Raw genomic sequence first — 22691 nt, forward strand, 5'->3', positions numbered from 1 at the left:
AATAATTAAAACATTTGCATAAAATCATGGTATCTATAGTAAATATTTTCCTGAGGGGAAAAAAACACAAAAAAATAAATAGCAATTAGCTTTGGAGTAAGATTAGATTGTTGAGTAGGACATTTTCTAATGAAGTTTATTATTCTTAATCATTAAAAAAATATATCAATAAAGGTTACTATTTAGTGTCCAGATAAACACTTTCCTGGCTCTCTTCCAAAGCTATCTTCTGCTTTATGCAATTTAGACCTGCCATCAGGAATTTGTTACCATGCTCCTTTATAGTAACACCAAAATGACTTTTCCTCATCAAGTCTGCCCTACCTCTCAAATCTAAGTTTCTCAGTGACATCCCTTATTAACTGGGGGCATCATTTTCATTATGTGAATGTTTTATGTATTTATAATACTTAAACATCCCATTTTAATTAAAATTATAGGCTATTCAATTGTTTTAAAATTTTTGTATGAAAATTGTATGAAAGCTACTTTAAGAAATAAATTGTAAATAGTGTAAACCATGCAAATATATATTGCCATTTGAGGATGAAAATGATTATGATCTAGGAATCCTTCAGTTATATGGTAATAAAGAAATATTCCAATAACAATCAAACCAGCATGGTAAAATTGGACCAATTTATCCTTTAATAATGAAAGAATTATGTGAAAAGTTTTTAATGGGCAATCTACAATATCAGGTTTATGTGATGTATATTAAAGTTAGAAAAATGTTTTATATTCCTTTAAGTTTCTTCTTGTAAAATGAATAGTTAAGGTAACAAAGCAAACCCTTTTCAGTTATTAAATACTGTATTTATAAATCTTATCAAGGTCATATTTTACCTCTGATTATATTTTCTACAACAGAAAGATGTACAATAAAAATAAAGATAACACGGTATCAGTTTGATGTTATCCTTGTTTGTTGGCAAAAGTAGTTAACCAAAATACCTGGAGGTGTTAAAAGTCACCAGAAAGAAATAAAAGGACAAATTCCTAGAGAGATCACCTTTTTTTTGTCCACATATCAAACAAGTTCATAGTTTGTGACCCAAAACATTATGATATTATTATATACAACTAAACAAAAGGATGTACGGTAATGTACTTGTAAAATGATATACAATGAACGAAATATAAGACAGTACTATCATTATTATAAAGTAAACCTAAGTAGACTATTTATCTAAATAGCCTTTCTCACCGAAAGATTATATACAACTAATTTCCACGTGTAACTGCAATGTAATAATATATCTTCTCTTACAAAGGTTGGCTGACACTTTCTAGAAACTGGCAAGTATTATAGACTATAAAAATATCAAGTATGTGTACAAGCTCTTCATCATCAGGAAAATGTTAAACAGAATCCTTGGAAACTTAACAAGGAGAAATCAAAGAGACTAAACATATAAAAGCAATAAAACATGACATTAAAATGTCATTGAGGAAACCTCTAAAATCATATTACCTGGAACCAGTTCCATAATTATGTAGATAGGCTGTCTTTGTGTGCAAACTCCTATAAGTTTGACAATATTGGGATGATCATATTGCTTGAGAATCCTGGATAAGAGAAGTATAAGAATAGTTACCATTTAAGTTGTAAGCATTAATTTATGATCATGAGTAGTGTGCACAAGTAGAATGCACTTTAATCAACACAATTTTTAAAACTTAGTACGAACCCAAATTATGATAAATGGGATGTATATGTCTTGACAAATCTTGGCAAAATATAGATATAAGTGAGTCAGTTTTTATTCAGTTAAATATTCATTTAAAAATTATTATCTACTCTGAATAGGTAATAAGCATGCTAAACAGGAATAACTTACTTAGTCCAAAATATGCAGAACTCCCTTCAAAGAATCTGGTTTTAGCCACCCTCACAAAAGGTGGAAAGTATTAGTGGACCAAAACCTGTAAGCTGTTAGGGCAGCATCTTTTTGTTTTGTTTTATTTTATGTATATACTTCATTTAAAACAAATAAAAATAGAACGATTCATATTGGTAAATGCTATAGAGTAATCACTTCATATTTAGATTTCACAATACATACTCTCTTGATGATCATGATCAACTTCAAAATAGTAAAAACTCAAAAAGTTTTGAGAAAACTGGCAGAAGGTTAAACAGTGAGTAATATAAGACTTAAGCTGAGGCAGAGAAGTTTTAGTTTGGATAAAGGCAGAATTTCAGAGAGCTGTAAAAGCATAGACTCATCTATAGGACCCCAAGCATGAGTTAAAAATAATTAGATTCCCTCAGAGGCCTGTCTACCCTGATGATTTCTGTTACCAAATGATCTTCCACGTTATCCTACTGATATAGTTATAAATTCACTCATATTTGAAAAAACACAGTTTCCTTTCTAGGAGAATGAAAAAAATAACTTCATTTGTTGAAAGATAAAACAGTTTATATGTGTGCTGTACATGTACAACTAAAGCAGAGATAGCTCTAAGAAAAATGTTATCGATTGAAAATATATAAATTAAAAAAATGAGAAAGTACACTGGGAAGAATTCTAGAGATAAAGAAAATGTTCTGTCAATAACTGAGTTTGCAGTTTCTATGAGGAATTAGAAAGGAAGTTTTAGAATGATTGACTGTAATCCAAAATGTCATTTCTTAGGTTGAAAACTGCTTAATAAAGAAATTCCACAAAACAGCCAGGATGAATCCAAATGACATTAAATAGCTAAATATATAGCTTTATTATCTGTTAAAGGATACTTGGGAGTTTGCATGGATGTAATTGTCATTTTTTTTTTTTTTTTTTTTTGCGGTACGTGGGCCTCTCACTGTTGTGGCCTCTCCCGTTGCGGAGCACAGGCTCCGGACGCGCAGGCTCAGTGGCCATGGCTCACAGGCCCAGCCGCTCCGCGGCATGTGGGATCTTCCCGGACCGGGGTGCGAACCCGTGTCCCCTGCATCGGCAGGTGGACTCTCAACCACTGCGCCACCAGGGAAGCCCCGTAATTGTCATTTTTAACATAAAATTTCAGTCTCACTTTAAAAGAAGAAATTAAACTCTATCTTTCAGTAAAAAATTCACAAATTAGAAACAAGATACCTTAAGGTACCTTGAATAACTAAAATAATGAGGCTATAAGTTTGAATTGTGATAGCATACGTTTACATTCATCATAGGATTGTTTTTCTGAATTGCTAATAATATACATGAAAAAGGTTTGCAACTTTATTCCACAGATAATATTTAATAAATGCACCCAACTAGTTTAATCCATTGCTATAAATATCCATTTTTAGATGATGGAGAAATGACATGAAGATGCTCTATGCCACGGGATTTAGTTCTTTCGTTGCCATGTCCTCTGTTCTCCCATGGCACTTTCCAAAAACTTCAATTTTATATACAATGCAGTGATGGAGACAACACACACACACACACACACACACAAACACACACACACCTTTCCTTCCTTCCCTTTATACCACCAATCTATGGATCTATATATCCTCCCCTTCTCCTTCTCTCCCTCCCAACTATCCACCTACTCATCCATCCATCCATCTCCCATTCATATGTCCATTCTCACTCTATCCAAAGCTCCTTTCCATTTGTTTTGTGTTTTGTTGTATATATTAGATTTTACCACTAACAGAAGAGTTTAAACTACTTGCAACATAGGGCTGGCAGGTTGGAACATTAAATTCTAGCTAAAACAGAAAAAACAGAAGAAAATCATCCTAAAAGATCAGTTAGAAAAGAAACAATGCAATGAGCTGAAGAAGAAATTTGAGATTCTCAGAAAATAAAGCTAACACCTGGGAATAAAGAATCAAGCAATAATATCTAAGGAGGGTAGGAAAGATGTAATTATATACCTAAATATATGTCTAAATTATGGATTTTATATATAGAATACAGTAATATTCTTAGTATAAGGACAATGACAACACTGCATATATGCATATGTGTATATGCACGTGTGATAAAAGCAAAAAATACTGCAGTATTTTTCAAGGACTCAAAGAATACTCACTGTTCTCAAAAGCATCTGGTTCTTTTGACTGTGATATCCTAACTGACCTGCAGTCTAACCCAAACATACGGAAACTTTTTGTTTTCACATTGTATAATAAGTGCCTACTTTTGAGGGCCCTGAAAGTGTTTACTTCTAATTCATCAAATCATATTTAAGATATCTTCAAATTTATGTTTTAATGAATCACTTACTTATATTATAAATACATATTTACATTACTTTAGAGAACTTACTTGGCTTCTTGTAAAAATTTTATTTTCAGTTCCTGAGGAAGATCTTCTTTACACGTTTTAACAGCAACAGCAGTTTTATCCTTTAATATGCCCTTAAATACTTCACCAAAATTTCCCTGTAAATACAAATATATTTATTGTTTAGAGTGTAAGACAGCCACGTAAACCTTTGCAAAATACAAGGAAAGCATGTAATGATGAGTTTTGAGTTCATCAAAGTACTCTGTTAGCTTTATTCAGAGTTTTAAGTGGAAATAAAGACTGGGAATGTTGCTCTTACCAATTAACTTTAAATACACTACCCAACATAGCAACCATTTGAGGGACTGAGGCTTGTGGAGAACTGAAAAGGAAACGGGAAAAAACTGAAATAGAATAAAAGGAAAAACTAATGCTGTCAGAAGTACCTAAGTTTCACCCCATCTAGTTCCCTTCACCCCCTTAACTCTAAGTTTTATCAGGTTGGCGTTTAAAAATAAAGCCAAGTTTGTGACCACCTAGAGGCGGGGGATAGGGAGGGTGGGAGGGAGATGCAAGAGGGAGGGGATATGGGGATATATGTATATGTATAGCTGACTCATTTTGTTATACAGCAGAAACTAACACACCATTGTAAAGCAATTATACTCCAATAAAGATGTTAAAATAAACAAACAAACAAATAAAGCAAGCCAAGATTCTGTGAGGTGACTGGTGGTACTGATCCACACAGCCAGATGTCACTTGGACGCGAGTGTGAGAGAGTAAGACACTAGATGAGAGGCAACAGAACCAAGGCAGATGAAGGACTGTCAACAGCCACTGCTGCAGGCTGTCAGTCCCTGAAAGATACCAAGGAAAACGAGGTGCTTGCCCAAATGCCAGTGTCACCCATCTCTGCTACTGCTCATTTCTATCAAATGTCTGAACTCCTAACCTTACTCCATGGCTAGAACATATTTTGATTTAAAATGCCTTATTTCCAGTTTGAAGTCACTTTTATTATAGTTATGAAACAAAAGAATACAGAGAAGATCTATAAAGCTAACACAACAGCTATTTTGGAGTATTCTCTTCAAGTCTTTCTATGTATGCATATGTATTTTTTACATAGCTATAATTATAATGTGCAAGCACTGTATTATAATTAGCTTTAATGCTGTCATTGTTGAGTAACAAGTAACTAAACTAGAGGTCCGATAATCAATGAGTTTGAGTTCTAAGTTCAATGTAACTCTTAACCTATGATCCAAGGTGTATAAATTTTACATGTTACTAATCATTTAAATTTACTAATAGGTATTTTAATAAATTTATTTATTAAAGAATTACTATTTGCTTAATTTAATTAACACTTATTTTACTTACCATTTTAAGTATACTTGAATATTTAAATAATCAATAATATTATTAAATCTAATATTCAACTCTTAAATATTCATTCAAAATGATGATTGATCACCTTTACATGAAAAGTAAACATACAATAACTTCAACACAATGCACATTCACCACAAACCAGAAAAAGAAAAATTTGAGCTTTATATCCTTTCCTGTTATTCAAGGCTTTTTTCCTTCCCACAATTATCACATCATTTAGAGCTGAGAGAAGGTATTAGTACACACAATTACTGCTGGGCCTCTGTTTATCTGAATGATTCTGAAGCACTTAAAATTTACCTTGTCTGAAACTTAACATTTTATTCACTAGAAGACATTTCCTGACTAAATTACCTTTTCATTTCCTAGGGCCATTACTCTCTACAAGCATTCAGATTCTTCCTATGGAACACTTTTGTCTTCCTCCTAGCACCTCAGACAGCCTACTCTGATTCAAGATCTCATTTTTCTCACCTGAACTGATCTCATCCTTAGTCCCTCACCCTCTTCGGCCCCTTAATCTCTCCAACACAGAACTTTGATTATACCACTGCCTTATTTAATACCTATCCTTCCATTACCATTCCTTTCTCAGCCTCTGTCTAGCCATCTTAGCCTCTGACTGCTACATGTGTCCTAAATTCAAATCTTAGTGATCCCAAAAGGTGTGCCATGCCTTCTGTACATTTTCCCCTCACCTCCAGAGAACATGCTAACTAATCTTTAAATTCATTTCTATGCCACCTCCTTCATGAAGACTTTCTTGATCTTCCAAAAATTAGACATCTTGTTCCTGAACACTTATCATCCCATTGCCCCTTTGTACCTTTCTAATGCTTTCTGTCCTATGTAACTGTTCTTGGCACATACAAGGCATTTGAAAATTGTAAACATTCATTTAACAATCATTACTCAGAAGACTTCAATTCTGTTAACAGTGGTCAAGGGAGGAATCACCAAACACTGCACAAATGACTCTGCTTCACGGACCACCTCTTCTCCATCCAAAGAGGTCAGGAAAAAGCCTACGACGTCCATTGTTCCCTACCATGTAACAGGCACGGCTTCATCTCTGCTACTGGCTTTAAGTCCATGAGGCTAAATTTCATTATGACTCTTGTGTATGTTTCTGTTGGTCCTCACAGAAGATCCTGGTGGTCCTCATTTCCCCCTCTCTAATTCTCATTAGGTTCTGCAGACTCCTCGTCAACCTGTTATCTCCAAGTATTTCCCTTCTGTCCCCAACCTCCAGTTGCCTTCTGGAACTTGTGGTCCATCATCAAAAATTTATCTCGATCTATTCTTTGGTCCTTCTCTTCACCTTCTTGTTCTAACAGAAACCTGGCTCTCACTTGAGAACACTCAAATGGTGGGTGAGCTTCCTGTGCCTTCTAAAACTGTGATGACCCCACCCGCACCCCCAACACACACACCATGCTTCTCCCACCACCTGAGAGATGGAATACAGGATTCATAGAGCTCCTTGTCACTGCTTTCAAAACATTTTCCCTTCTGTTTTCCTAAAAACCCGTAGCTTTGAAACTTTATTATTTGATTATATACCCACTACCCCTTACTGTTGCTAGCAGCTATTGCATTTGAAAATATTTTCCCTCATTTGTTGACAATTTGAGCTCCTGGATCACTGTACCTGGTGTTACTCTTGTCTTAAAACTTGGAAATTTCAATAGACACTTAAAGATCCTTCCAACACTTCAAAACTCTGTTATGTGACCATCTCTCTTCCAATGATCCATGTTCCAACCTATTTTCTATGATCATACCTTAAACTTTGCCATCACCAATAATGCAACTCCTCTGAAACACCTACGTCATTCATCCCATCTTCTGGCTGGCTTCTATTTTTCTAGCTTACTTCCTCTAGTATTCGGACTCAAAATCCTTTGACCCTATAGGAACCTCCAAATCTTTAGACCCTATTACTTTTTATTGTCCATAACCCCCTAACAGCCTTGCTTTCTTCCTTATTCAGCTTAAATTCCATGCTCAATAATTATAACAACTGTTTACTATATACTCTCAACTTCTCTGCTCCTTTTCATCTGTAGAACTCCCTTATCAAATCCACAAGCCAGATTAAATGCAACACGGCCTACTCTGTTCCTATGCAGCTAAATGTGGCTGGAGAAAATCCACAATGATGTTGACTAGTTTCACTTTAAATTCATGAACACAAACCTCTAGGAGGGCCTTAATACTGCTCAATAATTATATTACAATTCCCTAGACCATTCACACTCTCATTCTTCTAATTAACTATTCCCCCCCCTTTGACTCTCCTCTTAAAGCTCCCATACCTTCCCCACACCCTCATTCTTAGTTAACAATCTTGCTTAATTTATTGAGAAAATTGAAGCAATATAAAGAGAACTTCCAGACTCTCAGTCCCACATTTACCCTCCTACCAATCTTCCTTGCTGTTATAAAAAATGAACTACTGTGCTGCTATTAAAGTCAATGCTCCATTGTAAATTAAATTCCATCCCCTCTTACCTACTTGATGATATTATTTCAGGAATTCTCATCTCCTTCCAAAATCTTGAATTTTTCACTGCATATTGCTAACTGCAAACCAGCATGCTGCCTCTCTCAGATTAACCAACACACAAATCATTTCTTCTGAAACTACCATCACATGTAGTTTGCTACACGAAGTAGCAAAACTTCAAAGAGTTACATCCTTGCTATCTCTAATTCCTCTCCTCCTATTCTCCCTTAAATATATTTCAGTTTGGCTTTCACATAAAGCATTCTAAAGAAAGCGCTCAGCCAAGTCACTAGGGATCTCTTCACTGTTAAAGTCAATGGTTCTCAGTCATCATCTCATTTGACCTCTCAGCAGCACTTGCCAGCATTGATCACTGTCTCCTCCTTCATATACTTTCTTCTCTTGGCTTCTAAGGCATCCTATCTCCTGGTTTCCTGCCTTCCAGGACCTCAACCTCAATCATCTTGCTTCTCATCTCTCCAGCCTCTTGATTTTGATGTGACCAGGGTTCAATCTCTCTCTTCTCTTCTCTATCTAGACTCACTCCATTGCTGAACTCATCTAAATAAACCAGCAAATAAGTGACAACTACCAAATTTGTACTTTTGATCCACACCTCTTTTCCAAACTCCAGACTTAATACCCAACCATTTTCCCAACATCTCCACTTAGAAGTCTAACGGACAAACCTTAGTATTTACATCCCAAACTCCTAATCTCGTTCCCCCCAAACCTGCTACACCTATGCCAACTGCCCTCTTTGTCCCATGCCCTGCATAGAGCATCAGGATATTTAGGTAGTTCAACCTTAAAAACAAATCCAAACTCACCACTTCTCACCACTTCCACTGCCATCCCCTCTGATCCAGCAACCATTAACTTTAGTTAGGTAAGTACAATAGCTTCCTAACCTTCCAACTCAGCCTATTCTCAACATAGTAGCCAGAGTGGACTCTGTAGAAAGTAAGATCATGCCACTCCTCTACTCAAAATCATCCTCTAGCTTACCTTTCCACACACATTTAAAGCCAAAGTATTGATAATTACGGTGATCTACATGGCTCTACAGGATCTATACTCTCATCACCTCACTGACTTGCTGCCCTATCCTATTCTTCCTTGCTTACTGGGTTACAGGCAAACTGTCTCTCCTGCTCATCAAATGTAATTTGCGTTGGTACTCCCTCTGCCTAAAACCACATGGCTAAATTGCTCCTCCCCAGGTTTTCATTGGAAAGAAACAATCTTAATAAGGCTTACCTGGATTCGCCCATTAAAAATTGCAAGTCCAATCAACAGCACTCCTAAATTCCTTATATTTTCACAGGATTTTAGCACCCTTTAACATTATGAAGTTTACTTATTTATTAAGTTTATTGTTTTTCTGTCTTTCCCTGCTAGATAGAATATGAGCTTCATTAAGGGCAAGGATATTTGTCTACTTGGTTCACGGATGTATCCCAGGAACCTAGAAGAGTACCTGGTACAGAGAAGGCATTCAGTAAATATTTGAGGAATGAATATTTTTCTTTTTCCTTTTTTTTTTTTTTGCGGTACGCAGGCGTCTCACTGTTGGGGCCTCTCCCGTTGCGGAGCACAGGTTCCGGACGCGTAGGCTCAGCGGCCATGGCTCACGGGCCCAGCCACTCCGCGGCATGTGGGATCCTCCCGGACTGGGGCACGAACCCATGTCCCCTGCATCGGCAGGCGGACTCTCAACCATTGCGCCACCAGGGAAGCCCAGGAATGAATATTTTTGAATACCAATTATATATCAAGTACAGTCTATAGAAATACAGTGCTCAAAAAAAGAGCTCCCATCTCAACCTTATACTACTACTAAATTCCAAAGTACATAAGTATAAGAACCATGGCTAATTATTTTTCTCATGCATTTTCATACAGTATACTATAAATATTCAGAATAGGTAATGAAAATATTAAATGACATTTTCAACTCAAATATATTTGCTGAAATTAAGCTATATAGTGTCTCTAAAGTTGAAGTATTTTATTAAAAATGATAAAATTTATTAAAGCTGATATCATGCTACTGCCTTGTCATTGAAAACAATTATTCTTTGAAATAACCTTACTGAGGACCCAACAGCTAAAATTCCTCCTAATATGTGAAATACCATGTATCACATATTAAACAAAGATAATTGAAACATTTCTCTTTAACTTAAAGTATTTTTTCCTTAGAACTGAAAAATCTGCTCTTCTCAACACACTATTTTCAGTAACTGGTTTAATTTTAGGGCTTCCCTGATGGCGCAGTGGTTGAGAGTCCACCTGCCAATGCAGGGGACACGGGTTCGTGCCCCGGTCCAGGAAGATCCCACGTGCCGCGGAGCGGCTGGGCCCGTGAGCCATGGCCGCTGAGCCTGCGCGTCCGGAGCCTGTGCTCCGCAACGGGAGAGGCCACGACAGTGAGAGGCCCGTGTACCGCAAAATAAATAAATAAATTTATAGCTTATTATTTAATTGTATTTTCATGGAAATTAATTACTTTCTTTGTAATAATTTTTAGCCCAATCACTGCTACTGAGTTACCTAAAGTAATGAAAAAGGAGAAATATTTCCTAAAGAATTATGGCCATATCACAGAGGAAATAAACACACCAGCTTCTGCTGTAGCTTGAAATTCTTTAGAATTTACTTACTAAATAAGCATTAGCAGTCAATAGAAACTGTTTTCCAATAGTAATTTAATGCTTCTATTTGGAGAAGATATTTTAAAATAACAAGAATCCTGCAAAGTAGATTGTTTCAACAGGGATTTACTTTCTCAACACATATCAGGACTAAAACATAGGGGAAATTTGTCAATTCATCAAGTTTACATTTAAATCAAAAAAGTAATGAATAATCATTTCTTTCTTTACTTGAAACGCTGAGCCTTAAATTCTAGTACTGATCACTCAGAAATGTATGAGTGATAGTTTTCCCTAGCTATCTGGATTTTATACTATTTTTTATATTGCATTATGAACCTCAACTCAATTCAAACATCACTAATTAAGTCATCGACAAAGAAGTTAATATTTATCTATTGGAACTCAGTTATAAACAAATAACAAATTTTCAAATAGTCCATTTGATTATTAAATGTCTGCCATCATTATTAGTTATAATATACTTTCATAAGGCCAATGAGTTGGAAGAAACTCCCAACCACATTGGAAGAAAGAGACTTTCATCATATATAGCTGCCTCCTCTGACCACTAACAGAGCTAGCTACAAAATGGATATATTGAAACATGTGCCTTGTCAATATAATTTTCAGATTGAAATAACATGTCCCGTGTTGTCACATACCGTGATTCTATATACAATTCTGAAATCCCAAAGAGCAGTACTGCATTTTCTCTGAACTATCATGTATAACCAGAAACAAACAGAATAAGACTATTAAGTATTTAAACTTTTATTATATCACAGTTTCTTTTCAAATCTCAGTTCACTAGTTTTGGCTTTACTACACTGTAATAAAATTTTTGTGGCTTTTAGTTCTTTCAGAGGAAAATATACAAAATAATATTCTTAAAAGTCAAGATAATTCTTAAACTTTTCAAAGATTTTCACACTTCTATTTCAGTGAACATCACAGTATTTGTAACAGATATGGCACTGTGTTCTTCTAGGTTCATGGGGGAATGTGCCTTGCTGTGTGCTGGAATATAAGAAAGGCTTTGAAGAAAATGAATTTGTAGAGTTCACAATCACTATCAAGATTTGGTTTTTCAGCTCAGTGGATTACATACCTTGCCCAGTAATTCTCCCAATGTGACATCTTCATGATTGAGAACCCATTTCTTATCCTGTGGCAAAGAAAAAGAACAGTTTTTTAGCCCAAGCCAAGAATGCAGTTCCTGGGCTTCCCTGGTGGTGCAGTGGTTGAGAGTCCTCCTGCCAATGCAGGGGACATGGGTTCGTGCCCCGGTCTGGGAAGATCCCACATGCAGCAGAGTGGCTAGGCCCGTGAGCCATGGCCGCTGAGCCTGCACGTCCGGCGCCCGTGCTCCGCAACGGGAGAGGCCACAACAGTGAGAGGCCCGCGTACCGAAAAAAAAGAAAAAAAAGAACGTAGTTCCTGTAAGATGCATTTGAGGCAGTGGCAAATAGACCTAAGAGATATTGCATTCAGACCGTTGAATAATCAGCACACTAAGAAGTTGTAACCTCAAGAGGTTATAAAACAGATTTAAGAAATGTTACCACACAATAGAACTTTAAGCTCTACATTATAGCAAACTTCTATCAGAATTCTCAGCCTTCAAAATGATAGTATGCCTGTAACTAGAACACAGCATGCACTCTCCTCCCACCATAAAGCTTAGGCTATGCTACTATTTGTCATTTCAAAAGTGTTGTGTCATAAGTACATGAGGGAATCTCATTTTGCAATGTAAAATTTCCAATCTTCACTTGATCATAGAGAATTGTTTTATACCCAAACTACATTACTAAGAGCTAATTTTTCCACAACTGGTCATGAATTACAGCTGTCTATTACACTGCATATAGTCCCACACCTTTCCCAAGTAATTTCCTGTAGTATAATAAAACAACAAACATCAATTACAGTATCACAAGGTACACAAGATCAGTGATGCAAACATGCCATTATAAAAGAACATCCCATTATGTGATCTCAAGAGCTAATCAGTACTTAGGGAATATTTTATCATCTAAAAAGTCACAGGGCTTCCCTGGTGGCACAGTGGTTGAGAGTCCGCCTGCCAATGCAGGGGACACGGGTTCGTGACCCGGTCCGGGAAGATCCCACAAGCCGTGGAACGGCTGGGCCCGTGAGCCACGGCTGCTGAGCCTGCGCGTCCAGAGCCTGTGCTCCACAACGGGAGAGGCCACAACAGTGAGAGGCCCGTGTACCGCAAAAAAAAAAAAAAAAAAAAAAAAAAAAAAAAAGTCTCAGCTATGAGAGCACACAGTACTGTAATGTTAGAAAGACATATTAGATTTAAAAAAAAAAAGAAGGAAAAATGAATGAAGTGGGATGGGGGGAGAAAGGAGAGAAGGAAAATTAAGGGATGGAGCAAAGAGAGAAAGAAGAAAAGAAAATCCCGGAATGATATATTTTATTCTTGATTTTTAAAAAATTTAATGTTAAAGTATAGTCTTTCCCCATTACACAGACTGAAATAGAATTATGAGCTATAGAATGAATTGTAACAAGTAATCAAACACCTTAAAGTAAGAATCCACCCTAACTATGGCTTAAAAATGTCCTGGACAGCCAGCTGAAGTACTTTACCTTCTGAAACACTATGTGACACTCAACCACCACACTCTGATTGTTCAACAAGGGGAACAGCAATGATTTTTAAAAACAGTTTACATGTATAATCTTTAGGGGTTCAGAATAGCCTCCCCAAGATGTGCTACTTTAGCATGTGGATTATTTTGAGCTAAAGGCAAATAAGACCCTGTGGCCTCAAGGCAAAGCTTTACTTCTCCCTTAAAGGATTTAAATTGGGGGCCTTACCCATAATAAGAGCTATTACCAGAAATAAGTTTTTATGACCTATCTGTATGACAGGGCAAATATCCAATTACTAAACATCTGCTCTTCCTATTTGTGAATTACCCTCCTTCTCTCTGAAGTCCATGCCCCATCCCATCCCTTAGCTCAGGATGGCATATATACCTCATTTTACATTTCTAATTCAACTTCTCATGCATGTGGTGTTCCTGTATGTACAAAATTAGATCCGATATTCTCTTGTTAATACGTCTCATGTCAATTTAATTATTAGACCAGCCAGAAGAACCTAGAAGGGTAGAGGAAGTCTTCTTTCTCCATGACAAGTCTTTCAACCTAAATAAAAAGCCAGAACTATAAAGGTCCTGAAAAAAAAATTAGCAGAATATCTTCATTACCAAGTACGTAAAGAAAGATTTCTTAGACAGGACACAAAAAGCACATAAGAGAAACAACTGGAATTCATCAAAATTAAAAACACTTGTTCCTCCAAAGGCTCTTTGAAAAAATGAAAGTCCAACTACAATCTGGGAGAACATTTTTGCAATACATATATTTGACAAATAGTTAGTATGTAAAACACATAGAGAACGCGTACCTCAAAAACAAGGTAACAAACAACCCAATTTTAGGAAATTGGGTAGAGTACTTAACAAAAGAGGATGGACAAATAGACAATAAGTACATTAAGAGATGTTTAACATCACTAGTCAGTGACACACAAATACAAACCAAAATAAGATGCCACTTCATACCATTAGAATGAAGTGCCAAAAACAGAAATATAGATCATTGGAACAGGATAGAAAGACCACAGATAAACCCACGCACATATGGTCACCTTATCTTTGATAAAGGAGGCAAGAATATATAGTGGAGAAAAGACAGCCTCTTCAATAAGTGGTGCTGGGAAAACTGGACAGCTACATGTAAAAGTATGAAATTAGAACACTCCCTAACACCATACACAAAAATAAACTCAAAATGGAGTAAAGACCTAAATGTAAGGCCAGACACTATCAAACTCTTAGAGGAAAACATAGGCAGAACACTCTATGACATAAATCACAGCAAGATCCTTTTTGACCCACCTCCTAGAGAAATGGAAATAAAAAAAAAATAAACAAATGGGACCTAATGAAACTTCAAAGCTTTTGCACAGCAAAGGAAACCATAAACAAGACCAAAAGACAACCCTCAGAATGGGAGAAAATATTTGCAAATGAAGCAACTGACAAAGGATTAATCTCCAAAATTTACAAGCAGCTCATGCAGCTCAATAACAAAAAAACAAACAACCCAATCCAAAAATTGGCAGAAGACCTAAATAGACATTTCTCCAAAGAAGATATACAGATTGCCAACAAACACATGAAAGAATGCTCAACATCATTGATCATTAGAGAAATGCAAATCAAAACTACAATGAGTTATCACCTCAAACCAGTCAGAATGGCCATCATCAAAAAAATCTACAAACAATAAATGCTGGAGAGGGTGTGGAGAAAGGGGAACACTCTTGCAATGTTGGTGGGAATGTAAATTGATACAGCCACTATGGAGAACAGTATGGAGGTTCCTTAAAAAACTAAAAATAGAACTACCATACAACTCAGCAATCCCACTACTGGGCATATACCCTGAGAAAACCATAATTCAAAAAGAGTCATGTACCAAAATGTTCATTGCAGCTCTATTTACAATAGCCTGGAGATGGAAACAACCTAAGTGTCCATCATCGGATGAATGGATAAAGATGATGTGGCACATATATACAATGGAATATTACTCAGCCATAAAAAGAAACGAAATTGAATTATTTGTAGTGAGGTGGATGGACCTAGAGTCTGTCATACAGAGTGAAGTAAGTCAGAAAAAGAAAAACAAATACCGTATGCTAACACATATATATGGAATCTATGAAAAAAGAAAAAACAGGTCATGAAGAACCTAGGGGCAAGACGGGAATAAAGACACAGACCTACTAGAGCATGGACTTGAGGATATGGGAAGGGGGAAGGGTAAGCTGGGATGAAATGAGAGAGTGGCATGGACATATATACACTACCAAACGTAAAATAGATAGCTAGTGGGAAGTAGCCGCATAGCACAGGGATATCAGCTAGGTGGTTTTTGACCACCTAGAGGGGTGGGATAGGGAGGATGGGAGGGAGGGAGATGCAAGAGGGAAGAGATATGGGAACATATGTATATGTATAACTGATTCACTTTGTTATAAAGCAGAAACTAACACACCATTGTAAAGCAATTATACTCCAATAAAGATGTTAAAAAAAAAAAAAGAATTAAGTGCCTTCTATTTACAATATCCAAGACATGGAGCCAAACTAAATGCCCATGGACAGATGAATGGATAAAGATGTGGTATATATATACAATGGAATATTACTCAGCCATAAAAGGAATGAAATAATGCCTTTTGCAGCAACATGGATAAACCTAGAGATTATCATACTAAGTGAAGTAAGTCAGACAGGGCAAGACAAATATCATATGATATCACTTATATATGGAATCTAAAAAGAACGATACAAACGAACTTTACAAAAACAGAAAGAGACTCACAGACAGAGAACAAACTAATGGTTACCACAGGGGAAAGGGGGTGGGGAAGGATAAATTAGGAGTTTGGAATTAGCAGACACAAATTACTATATATAAAATAGATGGGGCTTCCCTGGTGGGCCAGTGGTTAAGAATCCACTTGCCAATGCAGGGGACATGGGTTCGAGCCCTGTTCCGGGAAGACCCCACATGCTGTGGAGCAACTAAGCCCATGTGCCACAACCACTGAGCCTGCGCTCCAGAGCCCACGCGCCACAACTCCCGAAGCCCAGACACCTAGAGCCTGTGCTCTGCAACGAGAAGCCTGTGCACCGCAAGGAATAGTAGCCCCCGATAGCCGCAACTAGAGAAAGCCTGCACACAGCAACAAAGACCCACCGCAGCCAAAAATAAATAAATAAATAAAATAATAAAATAGATAAACAAAAAGTTCCCAGTGTGTGGCACAGGGAACCATATTCAGTATCTTGTAAAAAAAAAAAAACTATAATGGAAAAGAATCTGTAAAAGTTTATATATATACACACACACACACATATATATATACTGAATAACTTTGCTGTATACAAGAAACTAACACTGTAAATCAACTATATTTCAATTAAAAAAAAAGTGCCTTGAAGAGCCTGTGTCTGGGATGTCTCTCAGATCTTTTATGCTTGTTTACAGTTGGTGACAGGATGAGATATTGAAAGGACCCCTAACTCTTGCAATTTAAATAATGACAATTTAAATAATGATGGATATGGTAACAAAAGGAGGTCCAACTCTTAGATAAATTTATGTCAAGGGAACAAAAAGCAAACAAGCAGAGACTACATCAGAAGATAATTCAAAGGTAAGGTTAGGGAATAGGGACATTAAGTAACATGGAGTTTGGAGAATGGAGAGTTGCCCAAGGAGCCTGGATCCTTGTCTTCCCCACCATCTTTATTGACCTCTCTTCTTTTCCCCGTTACTCCAAAGCAAAGTCACACTCAGAAGGGTTGCCAGAAAGAGCTGCACCTCACTCCTTAACAACTGTCCCAGACCTGGTATCTCCTACAGAGATTATACCACATATTCTCGGCTTTATCTTTACTCTTTTTTCTATAGAGGAGCAAGGAGATTTGTACAACCTTCTTGAATCTGGAGAAGGAACAGAAAGAATCGAGGCAGACTGCCTCCAAGAAACAGGAGTGGTAGCATCTTCCCTGGTTTCACAGATTAACTGAACGAAAATAAAAGTTGTACTAAAGTGTAAGTCAACAGAAGTAAAACAGACATAAACATATGCATTAAAACCATAATGAATAGAGTTGACAGTTTTACTGTTTCATCTGCTTGCTAGTGATTTGTGACCATATAGGAATATCCCCAAACCTATGTTCAAAACTAATGATTAAATTTGTCTGATGTTGAAGCTACAAAAAACTTGATTTAGACTCTTCAAATGTTCTTGACATTAGGACTCTACTCCTTAATTCATGAATATTAACACATCATTACTATGGTGAAAGAAACATATACTTCCCCCATTTATTAGTTATCTCTGAAAATGAAAAAAATAACATTTTGAAACATCAAATTATTTGGGCTAAACTGGACAACTCATTTTTAAAGGGGGGAACGGAAGACAACTCTAAGACCTGAATACATTTTTTAAAACTATGAATTTCTGGGGAATTCCCTGGTGGTCCAGTAGCTAGGACTTGGCGTGTTCACTGCCGAGGGCCCGGGTTCAAGCCCTTGATGGACTAAGATCCCACAAGCCGAGCAGTGCGGCAAAAAAAAAAGGAATTTCTTGGTTTCATCAACTGATCAGAATATTTTCTAAAACTGCTTAAGAGCAGATTTAAAGTCAGCCCATCATAGTACAGGCAAAGGAAAGTAAGTATTATCACTTGTCTGAAATCCAAACTTTTGTAAAGAAAAGCTGGGGACACATTTTTAACATGTTCCCACATACACTTGCTTGCTAAATCTCAGAAGAACCCCCATTAGATTGGCAGGAAATGCATTATCTCCACTTCACATTGAAAACCAAGGCCTTGAGAAGATAAAATCCTGACTGTGATCACACAGGTATTAAGTTTCAGAGTTGAGATAAGAACCTTGATGTTTTGTCTTTTGGCCCACTATTCCAAGACATTCTTCCTTGCCTTTCACTGGTCTCTTCAGTGTGGTAAAGAATATTACATTTAAAATGAAACTCAGTAGTATAATAATTTTCTGAGCCTAAATAATACATATAAGTATATTATGTCAGGTAATTAAAAAGAAGGGTCAAATATAGAACATACTATCTAAAACCTGAATAAGTGCCATTAATATTTAAAATCTTAGATATTTACCTACAATATATGATAAATGAGCATTACGTTACCAGAGAGCCAATTCACGCCAAACTGTAGAACTACCCTAGAGGTAAAAATTTTCACATATATAAAGTCTCATTGAGACTTTTAACTGTTATATTTAACATAATCGATTGCAAAAAGGTTTTTCATTTGAGTTATAGACCAGTAAGGTCAATGAAGCAGCTTTGAGAATTGAATCATCTTGAACAAAGAACATATGGGCTTGAGGCAACTCAGCTAGGAGATATGGGAATTCTGCCTAAAGTGCACCTTGCATAATTGTTACACACCTCCTGCCGACCATCTCTATGGCAATAACATTGATTCCAGTTTGCTCACCTCCCAGAACTTCAACCTATTTTCTAACTACATTATAAGTTGTCATCCAAGTCCCAATTTAGAAGCCTATATTGGGAGTGTAGATCATCATTTATTTCCATGGATAGCTTTAAGTACAATTTTAAAACATGGTTGTCATGGCAACATTTCTTAGTCAAGGTTTTAGGATGTGTCAAGTTTATTTGTATTCTCTTCCTGAAAATCTTTGGCCTCCATACTTGTGTTAGCAAATGCTGCCGAGTCCAAACTACCCACTGAATATAAGGAGAAATTTGTTTAAACTTCAAAGGTAATGCCAGTTTTACCAACTTTAATAAAGACAAGGAACAACCAGCAATTCTAAAAGTAAAGTAACCTAAACAATGAGAAATATTTAATTAGCTGGTATTAATAAAAATTCAAAAGTTTTTGTTTTAATTTGTTAAAGCAATGAAGGTTTCTTGATTCCCAGGCTTGTGCTTCTACCACTAGTACCTATAAAATCTTACCACCATCTTGGATATCCTTTAAGTCTTTGAATACTTGTCTAGTATGCTAGGAATACTGCTCCTCTCTTGAGGATAGCCCATTCCTGCTATTGAATATACTTCTCCGACTCTACTGGAATAAAAACACCAAAGAAATACAGATTGGCAAGGACGCCAATCTAGATTTCAGAGGTGATCTACTCCAACCTTCTGCCCCAACAGTGATAGGCCATCCATCCATTCATCAGTTTAGTTATCCACTCCTTCAACAAATCTTTCTCAAACACTGCTACTCACAGCAGATGAGAATCATGACTTTAAGCAATGAAGAAATCACTAAAACACCCAGTAATGAAAACACCCTATTTCATTAACGAAGCCAATTTAATTTTGAATTATTCTAATTCTTACAAGGATTTTATTATATTTAACTTTTAATCAGTTGGTTCTAGTACTAGCAACACAAAGGATGCACCTCCTCTCTCTACTACCTAACAGGGAATTATACGTTTGAAGATGAAAAGCACATCCTCCTGAAGGCAAGGTTTTCCGACATTAAATGTCTAGCTTTTCTTCCATCATTTTTTCGTGTGAAGTGACTTCTAGACATTTCTGAAATATATGTAGTGGTCATTAACTATATCTGAGAGCACATGATAGTTAAATTATAATGAACAAATATTGTGATCTACTTAGTTTTCTGAAATGTATGTACATCTCACATTACCTTTTTGCTTTTATGTTCACAAATAAAGGAAACAATATTACAATCTTCAAACTTTTCCTTCATTACTAAGATTATTTTACTAATATCTTAGCACTGTATATTCGTTGAATCATCAAGTATGATATAGGGAAAAGTTTTTTTTTTCTATTTCTAAAACGTAACAATTCATTTGAAAATTATTAGTAGGGAAACTGTATTTTCAAGAAGAAAAATGTGGCAGGACATAAACATTCCCAACTGATTTAAAAGAGTTTTTACTGAACTTTTCAATACATCCCAGTTTTCTAAGGGAGGTTTTTAAAATTGAAATGTTTGTTTTCTGTATTTTTATGGGCAACTTTGTTGAAAGATGACTTTGTGATGAATCTTGTCAGTGATATGATAAGTAGAAGATGCAGGTACTGTAGAGCTAATGTTAATACTTGATATCCTTATTTTTTTACAACTTAAATAACAGACCTTAAGTAATTAAGACTGTTGTCAAAATTTCAGGTCAAACATAAAGTTCACATAACCATACAACCATAATAACCCAGTAAATAAACAACTAGGAGTTTCTCAAAATTTACAAGTATTTCTTCTTAATGATGAAAAACTAAAAAAACATGGGTAATCTTCATGAATGTAGTTTAACATAAAGAGCTTTAAGACTAATAGTAAGCAGGAACTGCATAATTATTACTCTAATGATATGTCAGTGCTTTAGTGGTACATTAAAAAAATCAGTAAATTACTGCATTACAAGTAGATATGAGAGACTAGAATGTAAGAAATAAAAGTATAGAAGTAATTTTTTCTATAGATTACTTATCTTTATTAGAGTTATTTGCATTTTTGTAGCATCAAATATTTATATCAAAATTCCTCTCTGACACAGGAGGGCAAAAATTTTGCTAAACTATACAGGTAAATGAGTCTAATACTGGATTTTTTTTTATTGAAGTATAGTTGACTACAGTGTGTTAGTTTCAGCTGTACTGCACAGTGCGGATTATATTGCTTTACAGGTTATAACAAGGTACTGGGTATAGTTCCCTGTGCTATACAGTAAATCCTTGATGCTTATCTATTTTATGTATAGTAGTTTGTATCTGTTAATCCCGTGCTCCTAATTTGTCCCTCCCCCGCTCCCTTCCTTTCCCCTTTGGTAACCATAAGTCTGTTTTCTATGTCTGTGAGTCAGTTTCTGTTTTGTGTATACATTCATTTGAGTATTATTTTAGATTCCACATATAAGTAATATCTATAGTATGCCTTTCTCTGAGTTGTTTCACTAAGCATAATATTCTACGACCACCAACACTGTAGCAAATGGCAATATTTCATTCTTTTTATGGCTGAGAAATATTCCATTGTGTGTATATACCACTTCTTCTTAAGCCAGTCATCTGTTGATGGGCACTTGGGTTGTTCCCATGTCTTGGCTATTATAAACAGTGCTGTTATCAACACTGGGGCACATGTACCTTTTTGAATTAGACTTATTATTTTTTCAGGATATACGACCAGGCATGGAATTGCTGGATCATATGGTAGCTCTTTTAAGGAACCTCCATGCTGTTTTCCATAGTGGCTGCACCAACAATGTACAAAGATTCCCTTTTTTTCACATCCTCCCCAACATTTATTATTTGTAGACTTTTTAACAACAGCCATTCTGACTGGTGTGAGGTGCTACCTCACTGTTGTTTTGATTTGCATTTTGCTAATAATTAGAGAAGTGGAGCATCTTTTCATGTGCCTGTCAGCCACCTGTATGTCTTCTTTGGAGTAAAAATGTCTGTTTAGGTTTTCTGCCCATTTTTTGATTGGGTTGTTTTTTTGATACTGAGTTGTATGAGCTGTCTGTATATTTTGGATATTAATCCTTTGTGGGTTGCATCATTTTCAAATATTGTCTCCCATTCCATGGGTTGTCTTTTGGATTTGCTGATGGTTTCCTTTGTTGAGCAAAAGCTTTTCAGTTTGATTAGGTCCCATTTGTTTAGTTTTGCTTTAATTTCTTTTGCCTTTAGAGAACGATCTAAGAAAATATTGCTACAATTTATGTCAGACTGTTCAACCTATGTTCTCTTCTAGGAGTTCTATGGTGTCATGTTTTACATTTAGGTCTTTATTTTTGTATGTGATGTGAGGGAATGTTCTAATTTCATTGTTTTACATGTAACTGTCCAGGTTTCCCAGCACTACTTGTTGGGATTTTAATATTTCATGAACTCCCCAGTTTTCATACCCTTGGACAGAAGGCAACTAAATGAAAAAATCCTGCAGTGAAAGGTTCAAACAATATGGGCACTGCACTGGCAGCATCTGCTGTAACACTTTATCGTATGTGTATCCTGATCTTCCCAAAGACTTAGAATCCCAAAGGATGCCTCTCCTCTAGACCTTCCTGACCCTCTTGTCCTTACCAAATACTCTTTAACAGAGTACAAATCTGTCTGACATTACCTCTTTCTATCTTTACTCCAAGTCTTCCACATATATATATTTGTTTGCAGAGTCTACTCACTGAATGTAACAAGAAATTTGTTTAACTTTCAAAGGTAATATCAGTTATACCTACTTTAACAAAGACAAAAAGAAATGGGCAATTCTAAGTTAA

At 36.1% G+C, this 22691-nt stretch overlaps 1 protein-coding gene across 6 annotated transcripts in view; it reads right to left on the minus strand.

Moving 5' to 3' along the window:
* Window positions 1-22691, minus strand: part of FER (FER tyrosine kinase) — a 477424-nt gene that overhangs the window by 145561 nt on the left and 309172 nt on the right. For all 6 annotated transcript variants that reach the window (XM_032625918.1, XM_032625922.1, XM_032625921.1 and 3 more), the window contains 3 exons: window positions 11890-11946; window positions 4254-4369; window positions 1475-1569 (listed from right to left, as the gene is read on the minus strand). In XM_032625918.1, coding sequence (XP_032481809.1) covers window positions 1475-1569; window positions 4254-4369; window positions 11890-11946 — 268 coding nt within the window. The remainder of the gene's footprint in view (window positions 1-1474; window positions 1570-4253; window positions 4370-11889; window positions 11947-22691) is intronic.

Source organism: Phocoena sinus, chromosome 3 (genome assembly GCF_008692025.1).
Source record: "Phocoena sinus isolate mPhoSin1 chromosome 3, mPhoSin1.pri, whole genome shotgun sequence".
In the NCBI taxonomy this organism is placed as follows: Eukaryota; Metazoa; Chordata; class Mammalia; order Artiodactyla; family Phocoenidae; genus Phocoena; species Phocoena sinus.